This window comes from Hypanus sabinus, chromosome 20 (assembly GCF_030144855.1).
Source record: "Hypanus sabinus isolate sHypSab1 chromosome 20, sHypSab1.hap1, whole genome shotgun sequence".
Taxonomy (NCBI): Eukaryota; Metazoa; Chordata; class Chondrichthyes; order Myliobatiformes; family Dasyatidae; genus Hypanus; species Hypanus sabinus.
The window spans coordinates 48,963,821-48,980,011 of record NC_082725.1 but is presented as its reverse complement, the minus strand read 5'-3'; the positions used below and the strand labels follow the sequence as shown (position 1 = coordinate 48,980,011).

Genomic DNA, 16,191 nt, shown 5'->3' with positions numbered 1-16,191 from the left:
GAAGTGCTGGGTGATGGGCTAGTTTCTGACGGTGTATAGACCGGCCTGTAGCAGGTGGAAGTGCTGGGTGATGGGCTAGTTTCTGACTGTGTATAGACCAGCCTGTAGCAGGTGGAAGTGCTGGGTGATGGGCTAGTTTCTGACGGTGTATAGACCGGCCTGTAGCAGGTGGAAGTGCTGGGTGATGGGCTAGTTTCTGATGGTGTATAGACCGGCCTGTAGCAGGTGGAAGTGCTGGGTGATGGGCTAGTTTCTGACAGTGTATAGACCGGCCTGTAGCAGGTGGAAGTGCTGGGTGATGGGCTAGTTTCTGACTGTGTATAGACCGGCCTGTAGCAGGTGGAAGTGCTGGGTGATGGGCTAGTTTCTGACTGTGTATAGACCGGCCTGTAGCAGGTGGAAGTGCTGGGTGATGGGCTAGTTTCTGACGGTGTATAGACCGGCCTGTAGCAGGTGGAAGTGCTGGGTGATGGGCTAGTTTCTGACTGTATAGACCGGCCTGTAGCAGGTGGAAGTGCTGGGTGATGGGCTAGTTTCGGACGGTGTATAGACCGGCCTGTAGCAGGTGGAAGTGCTGGGTGATGGGCTAGTTTCTGACTGTGTATAGGCCGGCCTGTAGCAGGTGGAAGTGCTGGGTGATGGGCTAGTTTCTGACAGTGTATAGACCGGCCTGTAGCAGGTGGAAGTGCTGGGTGATGGGCTAGTTTCTGACAGTGTATAGACCGGCCTGTAGCAGGTGGAAGTGCTGGGTGATGGGCTAGTTTCTGACAGTGTATAGACCGGCCTGTAGCAGGTGGAAGTGCTGGGTGATGGGCTAGTTTCTGACGGTGTATAGACCAGCCTGTAGCAGGTGGAAATGCTGGGTGATGGGCTAGTTTCTGACTGTGTATAGACCGGCCTGTAGCAGGTGGAAGTGCTGGATGTTGGGCTAGTTTCTGACAGTGTATAGACCGGCCTGTAGCAGGTGGAAGTGCTGGGTGATGGGCTAGTTTCGGACGGTGTATAGACCGGCCTGTAGCAGGTGGAAGTGCTGGGTGATGGGCTAGTTTCTGACAGTGTATAGACCGGCCTGTAGCAGGTGGAAGTGCTGGGTGATGGGCTAGTTTCTGACTGTGTATAGACCGGCCTGTAGCAGGTGGAAGTGCTGGGTGATGGGCTAGTTTCGGACGGTGTATAGACCGGCCTGTAGCAGGTGGAAGTGCTGGGTGATTGGCTAGTTTCGGACGGTGTATAGACCGGCCTGTAGCAGGTGGAAGTGCTGGATGATGGGCTAGTTTCGGACGGTGTATAGACCGGCCTGTAGCAGGTGGAAGTGCTGGGTGATGGGCTAGTTTCTGACTGTGTATAGACCGGCCTGTAGCAGGTGGAAGTGCTGGATGTTGTGCTAGTTTCGGACGGTGTATAGACCGGCCTGTAGCAGGTGGAAGTGCTGGGTGATGGGCTAGTTTCGGACGGTGTATAGACCGGCCTGTAGCAGGTGGAAGTGCTGGATGATGGGCTAGTTTCTGACTGTGTATAGACCGGCCTGTAGCAGGTGGAAGTGCTGGGTGATGGGCTAGTTTCGGACGGTGTATAGACCGGCCTGTAGCAGGTGGAAGTGCTGGATGTTGGGCTAGTTTCGGACGGTGTATAGACCGGCCTGTAGCAGGTGGAAGTGCTGGGTGATGGGCTAGTTTCTGACTGTGTATAGACCGGCCTGTAGCAGGTGGAAGTGCTGGGTGATGGGCTAGTTTCTGACTGTGTATAGACCAGCCTGTAGCAGGTGGAAGTGCTGGGTGATGGGCTAGTTTCTGACTGTGTATAGACCGGCCTGTAGCAGGTGGAAGTGCTGGGTGATGGGCTAGTTTCTGACAGTGTATAGTCCGGCCTGTAGCAGGTGGAAGTGCTGGGTGATGGGCTAGTTTCTGACTGTGTATAGACCAGCCTGTAGCAGGTGGAAGTGCTGGGTGATGGGCTAGTTTCGGACGGTGTATAGACCGGCCTGTAGCAGGTGGAAGTGCTGGGTGATGGGCTAGTTTCTGACGGTGTATAGACCGGCCTGTAGCAGGTGGAAGTGCTGGGTGATGGGCTAGTTTCTGACTGTGTATAGACCGGCCTGTAGCAGGTGGAAGTGCTGGGTGATGGGCTAGTTTCGGACGGTGTATAGACCGGCCTGTAGCAGGTGGAAGTGCTGGGTGATGGGCTAGTTTCGGACGGTGTATAGACCGGCCTGTAGCAGGTGGAAGTGCTGGGTGATGGGCTAGTTTCTGACTGTGTATAGACCGGCCTGTAGCAGGTGGAAGTGCTGGGTGATGGGCTAGTTTCGGACGGTGTATAGACCGGCCTGTAGCAGGTGGAAGTGCTGGATGTTGGGCTAGTTTCGGACGGTGTATAGACCGGCCTGTAGCAGGTGGAAGTGCTGGGTGATGGGCTAGTTTCTGACTGTGTATAGACCGGCCTGTAGCAGGTGGAAGTGCTGGGTGATGGGCTAGTTTCTGACTGTGTATAGACCAGCCTGTAGCAGGTGGAAGTGCTGGGTGATGGGCTAGTTTCTGACTGTGTATAGACCGGCCTGTAGCAGGTGGAAGTGCTGGGTGATGGGCTAGTTTCTGACAGTGTATAGTCCGGCCTGTAGCAGGTGGAAGTGCTGGGTGATGGGCTAGTTTCTGACTGTGTATAGACCAGCCTGTAGCAGGTGGAAGTGCTGGGTGATGGGCTAGTTTCGGACGGTGTATAGACCGGCCTGTAGCAGGTGGAAGTGCTGGGTGATGGGCTAGTTTCTGACGGTGTATAGACCGGCCTGTAGCAGGTGGAAGTGCTGGGTGATGGGCTAGTTTCTGACTGTGTATAGACCGGCCTGTAGCAGGTGGAAGTGCTGGGTGATGGGCTAGTTTCGGACGGTGTATAGACCGGCCTGTAGCAGGTGGAAGTGCTGGGTGATGGGCTAGTTTCGGACGGTGTATAGACCGGCCTGTAGCAGGTGGAAGTGCTGGGTGATGGTCTTTGGGGGCTTGCTATTGTGTGGTGTGGGTGGCTGAAGCAAGTGCTTGATGCCTAGCTGCTGCTTGTGCGTAGAGGGGGAGGGGGGGGCTTTGGGTTCCAATGTTTCTCTGTTGCTCATTTTGTGGGGTTTTCTTCTGTTTCACGGATGTTTGCGAAGAGTAAGAATTTTCTGATTGCATACTGATATTAAGTGGAACCATTAAGCTTTTATAGCACTTTAAAGTCATATGCTCCACTGGGATTTGAACTGGTGTTTACTGCTAAATGAACCAAAGGTGTGGCCATGGGTCCCGGCTGTGCCTGCCTTTTTATCGGCTACGGGAACAGTCTGTGTTCCAAGCCTACACTGGTATCACCTCTCAGCTTTCCCTGTGCTACATCGGCGACTGCATTGTGGCTGCTTCCCGCATCCATGCGGAACTCGTCAACTCCAACTTCCACCCTAACCTAAATTTACCTGGTCCATTTCTGACACCACCTTTCTCTTTCTTTCTCTGTCTCTGGAGACTTTTTATCGACTGATATCTTTTATGAACGCTCTGATTCTCATAGCTACTTGGACTATACCTCTGCCCAACCTGTCACTTGTAGAAATGCCATCCACTTCTCTCAGTCCCTCATTCTCCGCTGCATCTGCTGTCAGGATGAGGCTTCTTATTCCATAACTAATAGGATGTCCTCCTGCACAGAAAGGGGTTCCCTTTCTCCATCAACGCTGCCCTCAACTGCATCTCTTCCATTTCACGCACGTCTGGCCTCACCCCTTTAGCCTCTGTGACCAGTGTGTAATTCTCCATAACTTCCACCGTTTTCAACAGGGACACCACACCGCATCTTTCCCTCTTCTCTCCCTCCCCCTGCACTTTCTTCAGAGATTGTTTCCTACTCCCTTGTCCATTCATCCCTCCCCACTGATCTCCCTCCTGGTAGTTAGTCTTGCAAGGGGAATAAGTACCATACTTGCCTCTACAATTCCCCTTTCACTCCAATTCAGGGCCCCAAATAGTCCTTCCAGGTGAGGTGGCACTTCACCTGTGAGTCTGTTGGGATCATATACTTTGTCCGGTGCTCCCAGTATGGCCTCCTGTATAATCACTGAGACCTGGCGTAGACTGGGAGACGGCTTCGAGCACCTACGCACCATTCGCCAGAAAAAAGTGGGATCTCCTGGTGACCCCCATTTTAATTCCACTTCTCTTTCCCATTCCAACATGTCAGTCCATGGTCTCCTCTGGCTGCGATGGGGAAGAGCAGCACCTTGCATTCTGTCTGGTTAGCATCCAACCCAATGACATGAACATTGATTTCTTGTATCTCCTGAAATTCCCCACCCCCACCCCCCTACTCTTCACCTGCACCATTCCCATCCCCCTTTCCCTTTCTCACCTTATCTCCTTACCAGCCCATCACCACCCTCCGGTGCTCCTCCGCCTTCCATGGTCTTCTACCCTCTCCTATCAGATTCCCCCCTTCACCAGCCCTTTACCTTTTTCACCTCGCACTTCCCAGCTCTTTACTTCACTCATCCCCCTATCACCCACCATCTTGTACCCTGTACCCACCTTCTTGCTCTAACTTGTCATCTTATTTTCCCAGCATATTTTTTTCTGCATAAAACATCGACTGTTTGCTCTTTTCCATAGATACTGCCAGGCCTGCTGAGTTTCTCACGAACAAGAGAAAATCTGCAGATGCTGGCAATCCCAGCAGCGCAGACAGAATGGTCCCTGTGTTCCTCCAGCACTTTGTGTGTTGCATATAATTGTTAACCCTTGAATTGTTTATTTTTTGATCCAGTGTGCTGGTTAGGGCACTGAAACTTCAATATTAAGCAGTCAGTTTGTATCATTTTTGCCTCCAATGTCTTGTCAAATATATTTTCCTCAAAAAGGATTATCCTCTCCTTTTGGAATGCAGGATGCTTTCCTGAAGCAAATTGTGTATCTTTCTGTTTCTTCACTTTTTTTCTATCTGCGTTTTAAAGTCAACACGTCCTTTCACATCATAAAAGGTCAAAAGGAATGTTATTTGCCCTACCTTTTGTCGTTCAGTGGTTATTAGTGTCACCTAGCATCTTTAGGATGATTGAGTGCATAGTTACTCAGCTGGTCTTCTAAAGGGACTTTCATAGCACCAGATACTTGTTAGTTTATTGGCATACTGCGCAGAATAGGCCCTTCGAGCCACATCAGCCAGCAATCCTCTGGTTTAATCATGGGACAATTTACAATGACCAATTAACCTTCCAACAGATTGTGGGAGGGAACAGGATCATCCATGAGGTCACAGGGAGAACGTACAAACTCCTTATAGGCAGTGGCGGGAATTGAACCAGTGTCACTAGTACTGTAGAGCTTCATGCTGACCACTATGCTACTGTACTGCCCCACTCGTAAACAAATGTGATGAGCAATTTGTTACATTTTAACACGTTGGATCACAGTTTCACATTTTGTTTAGAAATCTATATTTGCTTGTTGCTTGTTTGGTAGATTACCAGATTAAGTTGACTTTTGATTACAAAGATACAACGGGTTGAATGTGTTAAGGTATCAGCTTAGCAAGCAGTTTACTACCGGACAAGTTGGTGCTGGTCAGTGGCAATTTTTTGCATGCAGCTCTGGTGAGAATCATCAAGTATTCCTGTTTAGGGCTTTTGGGACTATTACAGTTGAAATCTACAGTCAGTAAGCAACAGGATTTTAAGGCTATTAAACAAAATCTATTGATCTTCAAAATTGGCGCATCCTGGACAGCAGATTCAGGACACGAGTGCAGTCTCCTTTAAGAAAGGGAAGCCGGGGGGTGGAGTTTCAAGATGGTGACGTAAACATCTGCCTTTTAGGCGCTCTTTATTTTTTCAACTATAATCACCCTTTAATCAAATCTTTTCGAATTTAATCATATGAGTTGATACTTTCGATTAACTTTTTTTTTCCTAAAACTATATTTGATCTAATTCTGTCAAACTTAAAATGGCTACAAGCAAGAAATCGTCTAAGGAGCTTTTATCTATTGACGCAATTTCTAATCTTCTGGATGCTAAACTTGCAAGTTTGGAAAGCAAGCTGGAAAGTAAAATGGAAAGTAAAGCAACTAGTTTGGAAAGTAAACTGGCAAGTTTGGAAAACAAGCTTACCACGAAAATGTCTGAACTTGAAGGAGTTGTTAGATCGCTTGATAATAAGCTTCAATCGCAGGCATCGGATATTCAGCGGCATGAAGATAAGTTTACGACTCTTGAAAAATTAATTTGTGAAAATACGTACAATTGAAGCGCTGGACAAGAAGATACAATCGACTGTTAAAACAGTAGATCAGTATAAGTTTAAAATTACTGATCTCGAAAACCGATCTCGCAGACAGAACTTGCGAATCATCGGGTTTCCCGAAAAAGTTGAGTCCGGTGATTTAACTGAATTTTTCTCTAAATTACTGTGGGAAATTTTCGGTGGTGAAGGTTTGCAAGCTAAACCTGTTATCGACCGCGCTCATAGAGTTGCGACGTTTTCGGCTACGAGTGTTAAACCACGAGCGGTGATTGTTTGCCTTCATTATCCTCGGGAGAAAGAGCTTTTAATTCGATTAGCTCGTAAAAAAGGTATGATTTCTCACAATAGCAACACATTTCGAATTGTTGAAGATTATTCATTCGAAGTAATGAGAGCGAGAATCGCTTTTAAACCAGTGATGGCAGAGATTCACTCGATTGGACTTAAACAAGCTTTAATGTATCCAGCGAAGCTTAGAATTACGCTGAACGACAACAGTCAGCAATTTTTTAACACTCTGGAAGAAGCGAAGAAATTTGAAGAATATCGATCTTCTAGTGCAACCTGAACTATGTGTTACGTTGAAGATTTTTCGGAGAGAGGATGCCATTTCATTTTAAGTTTTAACCTATGAAGCTGGGTTATAACTTCTTATCCTGATCTACGGGTCTGGTTTTTTTTTTACTATCATCATTGTTTATAGATGCTCTTTTTAATTTTTATAATATCTTTTTTTTATTCTTTTTTCTGTTTCGGATATATACGTTTATATTTTGTAATAATGATTTACTTTTTTTTTCAAGATGGCGTTTCTTTTTCCCGTAAGACTTTGTTCTCTGTAAGCATTTATTCGTTTGCCTGTACTTAGAAATGGGACGAATGTTTTGGATTTTTTGGTCTTTTTTTTTATATATTGTAGTGTCTATTAAATCTCTTTTTTAATCCTATTTTGATAACTTTTTTTATTAAATTTCTTTTAATAGGTTGCTGAACTTACATTTGTATTTTGTAATATGGCTTTTCAAAATGTCATTTCTTCTTCCCATAAGCCTTTGCTTATGAAACATCATCTTTCTTGTACTTGAATATGGAATTTTTTTTAAAGGTATATTATACTTCTAAATTTTAATGTTTATACTTTTTTAATTAATTGTTTGTTTTATTATATTAGTTTTTTCATTCTGACTGATATATATATTTTTTTGCAACCCCATATTTAAATCTGGGTGTTACATAGTTTAAAAAAAAAATCTTTTTATGGAGCTGCCATCTTGAAATGGGGGTAATGTTAGTATTAGATTATGCGCCTGCCGCTTGGCTTTCTTTCAAAGGGTGGGGGGAGGGGGGAGGGATCTTTTTTCACGCTTTTGATTTTTATTTTTTTGCTTTTAGTCTATGGGCCGACTTTAAATTATTAATATTGTTGAGGTGTCATGTTCTCCGGTTGCTCCTGAATCAATTTTCCTTCTTCCTGAATTATGGGTTATGTGTCTTTGTAACCTTTTATGATATACACAACAAATATTGGCATGATGGATAAATCTATTAACTTTATTTCTTGGAATACTAATGGTTTAAATCATCCGATTAAACGTAAAAAAATATTTAAAGTATTCCATAGATTGAACGCTAATATTATTTTTGCACAGGAGACCCATATTAGGAGGGAGGATAATCAGTGTTTTTTTAGGTTCTGGAAGGGACAACAATTTCACTCAAATTGTACCGCCAAAATTAGGGGTGTGTCTATTTTTATAGACCCCTCAATTTCATTTACACATAATGAAATTATTTCTGATCCACAGGGCAGATTTTTGTTGATAACTGGTTCACTTTTTAGTCGAAAAGTGGTTCTAGTTAATATTTATGCTCCAAACTTTGACTGGCCTGAATTTTTTAAACGTTTATTTACTTCCCTTCCTAATCTAAATGAATATATGTTGATAATGGGTGGAGATTTTAATTGTTGTTTGAATCCTTCGATGGATAGATTTAAACCTATCCGTACTCTTCCAAATAGATCAGCCTTACTTATTAATTCTTTTATGGTTGATTCGGGAATCACTGAAATATGGCGGTTTTTGAACCCTAAAGATAAAGAATTTTCATTTTTTTCACATGTATATCATAGTTATTCTAGAATTGACTATTTTCTTATTGATCATCGGTTATTAACGGATGTTATTGATTGTAAATATGATTCTATTGCTATTTCGGATCATGCACCTTTGAAGTTATCTATTAAGATTTCGGACTTTTCCAATAATATTAGATCTTGGAGACTTAACGCTACTTTGCTTCAAGACCCAGAATTTATCACCTACATAAAACAGCAAATTGACTTGTTTTTCTCAACAAACTATACTGAAGAAATCGACAGAGGAATACTTTGGGATTCTTTTAAGGCTTTTATCCGTGGACAAATTATCTCATATTCCGTTGGTAAAAGAAAACAAAGATATTTAGATATTGCTTTATTAGTGGATAAAATTAAGGAAATTGATAAGATTTATTCCGTGACTCCTACCAAAGAACTTTATAAGAAGAGAGTTGAGCTTCAAATGGAACATAGTTTACTATTATCTTCTTCAATTGAAAATCAATTAATTAGGACCAGGGCTCAATTCTATATTCACAGTGATCGAACTGGTAAACTGTTAGCTAATCAATTAAAAGCTATTTCGACTAAGTGACAAATTATTAAAATTCGTAAACAAGACGGTAATTTAACTACTGATCATAAAGAAATCAATAACACTTTTCAAGATTTTTATAAATCTTTATATCAATCAGAATTTGATGGCGATCTGTCCATGATGGATAATTTTTTTAACAATTTGAATATTCCTAAACTGATAGATGAAGATCGTAGCTTGTTAGATGCTCCTATCTCTATGGCCGAAATAGGAGAGGCTATCTCATCAATGAATTCAGGGAAAGCTCCTGGTCCTGATGGTTATATTGTAGAATTTTTTAAAACTTTTTCTTCTTTGCTTTCCCCTTGGTTATGTGAAATCTTTAATGATGCGTTTGCTAAGAAGAGATTACCTCAATCTTTTTATGAAGCTACTATCTCTCTAATTCTTAAAAAAGATAAAGATCCTACTTGATGTGCATCTTATCGCCCTATATCATTATTAAATGTAGATTCTAAGATTCTTACAAAAATTTTAGCCATTAGATTAGAAAAGGTACTATCACAGATTATTTCAGAAGATCAAACTGGTTTCATTAGGAATCGGTATTCCTTTTTTAATGTTAGAAAATTGATTAATATAATTTATACTTCATCACCCACAATCCCAGAATGTGTTATCTCATTAGATGTTGAAAAAGCTTTTGATAGAGTTGAATGGACATACTTATTTAATACATTGAGAAACTTTAATTTTAGTCCCAACTTCATATCATGGATTAAATTAATATATCATAAACCTGTTGCTTCTGTTCTTACAAATAATTATAGATCCTCTTTTCAATTATCTCGTGGTACGAGACAAGGCTGTCCCTTGAGTCCTTTATTATTTAATATCGCATTAGAACCTTTAGCCATTGCTATTCGTGAATCTCCTAATATTTTTGGTATTACCCGTAATGAGAAGTTATACAAATTATCACTTTATGCTGATGACTTGCTGTTATATATTTCTGATCCTGACAGGTCTATTCCCGCTATTTTATTCTTGTTGGCTCAATTTGGTAGCTTTTCTGGTTATAAACTAAACTTGGATAAGAGTGAATTATTTCCCTTAAATGCACAAACTTTATTGAATGAAAGGACACCATTTAAAGTTGTTACTGATAACTTTACCTATTTAGGTATAAAAATTACCAAGAAATATAAAGATTTATTTAGACTGAATTTTTTACCTATGCTTCATCAAATTCAACAACTTACTACAAGATGGTCTCCCTTATTCTTATCATTAATTGGTCGGATTAATGCTATTAAAATGATGATTTTACCGAAATTTTTATTCTTATTTTAAGCCTTACCAATTTTTATTCCTAAATCTTTTTTCGATAACATTGATTCAAAAATTTCCTCATTTGTGTGGCAAAATAAAAACCCCAGGTTAAGTAAAAAGCAATTACGAAAATCTAAAAAAGATGGTGGTTTAGCTTTACCTAACTTTAGATTTTATTATTGGGCAAATAATATTCGTAACTTAATGAAATTAGATTTGGATTCACCACTGCGCCCGCAGTGGGTAAATTTGGAATGTAACGAGGTAAAGGGATATTCTCTATTCTCTGTTCTTGGTTCTTTTCTTCCTGCTGATTTAGTTAAATTCAATACACAGATATCTAATCCTGTTATCAAACATACATTACGAATTTGGTTTCAATTTCGTAAGTTTTTTACTCTGAAAAACTTTGTTCCTGATAGCCCTATCTTACTTAATTTTTTTTTCAAACCTTCCTGGACAGATCAAGCTTTTAGCATATGGAAAAGGAAAGGTATAAAATGTTTTCGTGATTTTTTTTTGAAGATACTTTGATGTCCTTTGACCAACTTTCCAACAAATTTAAATTACCTAAATCTAATTTTTTCATATATCTACAAATCAGAAATTTCTTACATAAAGTTCTACCATCTTTTCCCAATTCAACTAAAGTGGATTTCTCAGATTTGATTTTTACCTTAAACCCTTGTCAGAAGGGATTAGTAGCTTTTATTTATAATATGATTATGAAGATACAACCAGAAATATCAGATAGAATTAAACAAGAATGGGAAAAAGAACTTCGATATAATATTTCAGCAGATAAATGGGAAAAATTTTTACAAATGGTTAATTCTTCTTCTATATGTGCTAAACATGCTTTAATACAATTTAAAATTGTACATAGAGCTTATATGTCTAAAGATAAGCTTGCTTGATTTTACTCTTATATCAACCCTCAATGTGACAGGTGTCATCTAGAAGTGGCTTCATTGACCCACATGTTTTGGTCATGTCCCACTTTATATAACTATTGGAAGGACATATTTGTTACCATTTCTTCTATTTGGAATATCGATTTACAACCTCATTTTATTACTGCAATTTTTGGTATACCAAATGAGGATGGTATTCAGTTTTCCCCTTCAATCAGACGAATGATTGCTTTTGTAACATTAATGGCCAGAAGGTCTATATTACAAAACTGGAAAGAAGTAAATCCTCCTACCACGTCTCAGTGGCTTTCCCAAACTATTTCATATCTAAGTTTGGAAAAAATCAGAAGCACTATTTTTGACTCATCAGTCAAATTTGAAGAAACTTGGGGACCGTTTATTCGACATTTTCATATGAATTAATCTGACCTTTTCCAGACCTTCTTTCTGCTTATTCTTGTTCAGGTATGGAGTTCCGGAGTTTTTTTTGACACTATCACATACTTATAAACTGTTACTATTGCCCATGTTAGTTTAGTTTAGTGCTTTTTTTATCAATATACATTTTCTTTTACTTATTTTTAATTCTTTTTTCTTTTTTGACGATTATTTTTGTTTTTTTTTTCATATATAGTTATACAGACTTGATTGATTAATGTACTTTTTTCTGTTGATGTTTTAATAGGATGTTATTTTATTATCAATGTAATTTCAAGTCTATTGTATTCATAACCTATTCATTATTATGTTATGTTTTTCTTTATATATATGAAACTTAATAAAAAGATTGGGGAAAAAAAAAAGGGAAGCCGGGAAGGGCTTGGGGCTGCAGGTATGATTGAAATGCAGAGGCCTTGGACCCCTCCGCCCCATTCTTCCAGCTATCCTGTTTGCAAATGTGCAGTCTCTGGAAAATAAAGTTGAAGACTTCAGAGAAAGATTGCAGATCCCTGGGGACATTAGTTTGCTTCACAGACACATGGCTCATCCTCACCATTTCAGATGCAGTGCTGCAGCCTGATGGCTTTGCCATTCACTTAATAGACAGGGCAGATGAGTTTCTTAAAGGTAGAGGAGGCAGTACTGTTGATAACTCATCGTGATGCATTGAAGTTTTGTCTTAAATCTCATTGCCCTACCTGGAGCATCCAGTGGTCAAGTTTCATCCACTTTATTTGCCAAGTGAGTTTTGCACCATCATCCTGGTAGCGGAATACATTCCACCTTTGGCCAAGGTCAGGCTGGCACTGGAGTATCTGGGCACCATGATCAGCAGTCATGAAACAGTGCACCCTGATGCCATCACTATCATCATAGGGGATTTCAACCAGGCCGGCTCCGACTAACTACCAACATATCACTTGCGGAACTAAAGAAGCCAACACACTTGATCACTGTTGTACCACCAAGAGCATGCCATGCCACACGCACGCTTTGGAAAGTCTGATCACCTGCTGCACTTGCGTACTGTGTAGGCAGAGACTAAACACCAAAGTACTCATGTTGCCGGTTTTGCCAGCCATTACTTCCTAAAGGGTGAAGCTTAACATCAAGAATGGCTGTGATGTCTCACTTTCAGATGAGCTTTTTATGCACACTTTGAAAGGGAGAATAAAACTATGCCTGTGTGAATCCCTGCAGTATGTGATGACCCTGTGATCGTCTTCGAGCCAACATCAGAACATCTCTAGAGAGGGGCTTTCAAGAGGCCTCACAAGTCACCGGGCCATGGTGTATCTGGTAGGGCACTTAAAACTTTGCCAACCAAATGGCAGGAGTGTTCAAGGACATCTTTAGTCTTGACCTACTGCAGTTAGTGGTTTCCACGTGTTTAAAGGGCAACAATGATACCTGAGCTGCCTCAACTATCGCCCAGTTGAACTCACATTTACCATGTTAAAATGCTTAAAATGATCAAGGACCTAAACCAGCTGCAATTTGCCTATTGTCACAATAGGTCTACAATGGATGCGATCTGTTGGCTCTTCACTTGGCCTTGGGTCACCTGGACGACAGCAATACCTACGTCCGGCTGGTGTTTATTGATTACAGCTCAGCATTCTACGTAATCATACCTTCAGTTCTAATCAACGAGCCCTGGGCCCCACGGTGACTGTACTGACCATACTAAGCGACTGTTCCAGTCCCATGACTTTCACCCCAGAGTAAGATGCCACTTTGGGAGCATTGCCTAAAGGCCACTGCCAATTCAGGAGGAATTCTGACTTACTAATTAATTTGTGCCAGGGCAGTTTTTCTAATTGTCCATGATAACAGATGTGAGCTACCCACCTGTTCAAGGGTAGCCTGTGATATAGGTGACGTTTTGTCGGGAGATGTGAACTTATCACCTACTGATAAATGAAAGTTTACATATTTACAAGTCATGGTATTGTCCGTCTTGGAGCGTGAAGATTGATAATGTTGTCAAGAGCTTGTCACCTTCTTAGCTTGGGATGGTTAAGGTTGCAGATTTGAAGTCCCTGGAGAAGAAGCCTTGTTGTGGAAGGATAGCTTCAATATCTGCACCTTTTATTCCTGTTCCTCCTCCATTACTGGATCAGTATCTTGGAATTTGTTATTGGACCATATTGGCCTGTAGATCAAGGAAAAGTTAATTGCCGTTTCCTAGGTTACTGATAACGAGGCGGTAATGCGTTACTGGGGTCACCAGCTCTTAACAATACATTATCAACCAGGGGCATCCAGATCATTACGGCATGGGTTTTCTTCCTGTTTATTGTGGATTGCACTTTGCATCTGACAATTGCATGTTCTAATACAACTGATGTTGTTTAAGCTCCAATTCAAAACATACTAGGAGCTTGTGTTAGACAAGAAAACTGCCTTTCAGATCAGCAATGGTGACATCTATTTATACAGAGTCAGAAATTGTTCTGTGCACATTTGTTCCCTGTAGCAGAAGAGCAAAATTTTTGCGTGGGCTCGCTTGCACACGATCAACTTTAGCCGTTATGGATCAAGCTTGATCCATACCTTGTCCTTATCTTGACCATACCTTGACCATATCTTACCTTGTCCTCTCTGTACTAATTTTAGTGATAATGTCAGCCATGTGTGGAAATTTTCTGTTAAACAATAAATATATGGAACTCTCTTTTTTTTGATCTTGAAATAATGCATGATTAACATACTGACATGAAAGATGTTGCTATTGAAGATCAGTGTGAAATCTGTTGCAACACATCTTTTTGAACAAAAAATGCAGACTTGAGTTTTCCCACTCGGGCTCTGATGGGTGGGGCAGGGGGGTGGGGTGGTGGTAACTGCATGGAGTTGGGACTAATTACAAGTTCCTGAATGAACATTAGACTGAAGCCAATGATACTTGCAGCAAATTAGATTTTTTTGCTATTCCCACACTATAGAGATTTTCCCAAACATCTTGATGGATTGCATTTATGTACATGTTCCGTTACAGAAGTACAAAATTGCAAGATTGCTTTCCCCTTTAAAAATTCACAACTAGGGTTAAGAAATCTGCTGACTTTAGTTAACATTGATGAAATGTGTTCTTTCTTTACAATGACTTTTTAAAGATGAGATTTGATGATTTTGCTACGGTGCCATTCTTTTCCCCAGGGGCTGCAGCCTGATAGACAAGGATGGTCTGCTGAAACGATGCCAAGGTCTCAATCGGGAGGTGGCGGAGCTTAGCCTGAAGGAGAAGAAGTTGGATGACCTGATCCAGAGCTGTACCTCTGACCTCAAAAAGCTGACGGAGGACTCTGAAAACCAAAGATATCCTTGCTGATAACCCCAAAATTTTGAAGGGGTTTGATATCCTTGTTTGCACAGGCAGGATGCAGTTCACTTGTGCGTAATTAAATAATGCAGTTTGAAGAAATTTGCTGAAAGCTGTAGAAAGATGAAAAACATTCATATTTTGTTCCGGACCGAATAGCTTGACAGAATTTAATAACTATGTTTAAAAATTGGAAAAGAAAAAAAAAATTGTAGGAGCTTGAGGTCATGCAAGTTGGATTAAATCAACTTGGTAAGTTGAATGTACTTTCTGATTGGTAGTAAGATTTAAATTTGTGAGAACCTTTTGAAAAATGTATTAATGTTTCACTAAATGAGGAACAATACAACCAGTTCATGAATGTATTGTTTTTAACCTCTAAGATCTTCATTTTAGAGGTTAAATTTATTTATTTTTAAGTGGGCAGAAACACTTCATAGTGTATTTGAACTTGCCTGGCTGAGCGTGTAGTGAATTGATTTGTGAAACTCTGTTCGCTCTCCTTAACATCACCCACATTAAATTATGTGACCTATCAGGACATCAGAAAGATCCAGAGCTTTAAGGGTCAGGTGGTAATAGCTGTGAAAGCTCCTCCTGAAACCAGACTTGAAGTCCCTGATCCCTATGATGTAAGTCTCGTCCCAGAGTGGGCATTTTATGAATTGTTAATATTTGCAGATGGAGGGGTAAGTAAATGTGCATTGATTAGAGCAGAACTGATCCTGGTACGCTTTTGAGAGGCTGCCTTTGAAGTATAATTACAAAGGAACATGGTACCTTATTTAGTCTCTTTTTAACGTTACCTGTTTGCTATCGATTTCACTGAAATGCCAACTTGTGTAATCGTTTGTCTCTAATTTCATTCAGAACTTGCAGATACATTTGTCAAGTTCAAAGGGGCCTATTGAGGTGTATTTGTGTCCAGATGACTCAGCAGCATCAAGTAGTCCATTGAAGACTGGCAGCAAGGAACATTCTAGAAGTATTTCTCAGTTGTGTGTCCGAGGTAAGCCCTAAACTAAACTACTGATGGAAATGGCTTCATTATTTTTTTATTTACATTTGGCTTCATAAAAATTAGTCAGAATCAGGTTTATTATTACTGTAACACACACAAAATGCAAGTGGAACGCAGCAGGCCAGACAGCATCTATAGGGAGAACCGCTGTCGACGTTTCGGGCCGAGACCCTTTGTCAGGATTACTGTTCTATGTTAAGAAATTTGTTGTTTAGTAGCAGCAGTACAATGCAATACTTAAAATGACTTCAGGTTTTAATAAAAAATA

General features: G+C 40.8%; 1 protein-coding gene across 1 annotated transcript in view; it reads left to right on the top strand.

Annotated features, from left to right (window-relative positions):
* LOC132378512 (transcription factor E2F3-like) overlaps positions 1-16,191 on the top strand; it is a 52,155-nt gene that overhangs the window by 27,070 nt on the left and 8,894 nt on the right. Inside the window, exons 4-6 of the mRNA XM_059945468.1 lie at positions 14,740-14,900; positions 15,422-15,534; positions 15,773-15,911. Coding sequence (XP_059801451.1) covers positions 14,740-14,900; positions 15,422-15,534; positions 15,773-15,911 — 413 coding nt within the window. The remainder of the gene's footprint in view (positions 1-14,739; positions 14,901-15,421; positions 15,535-15,772; positions 15,912-16,191) is intronic.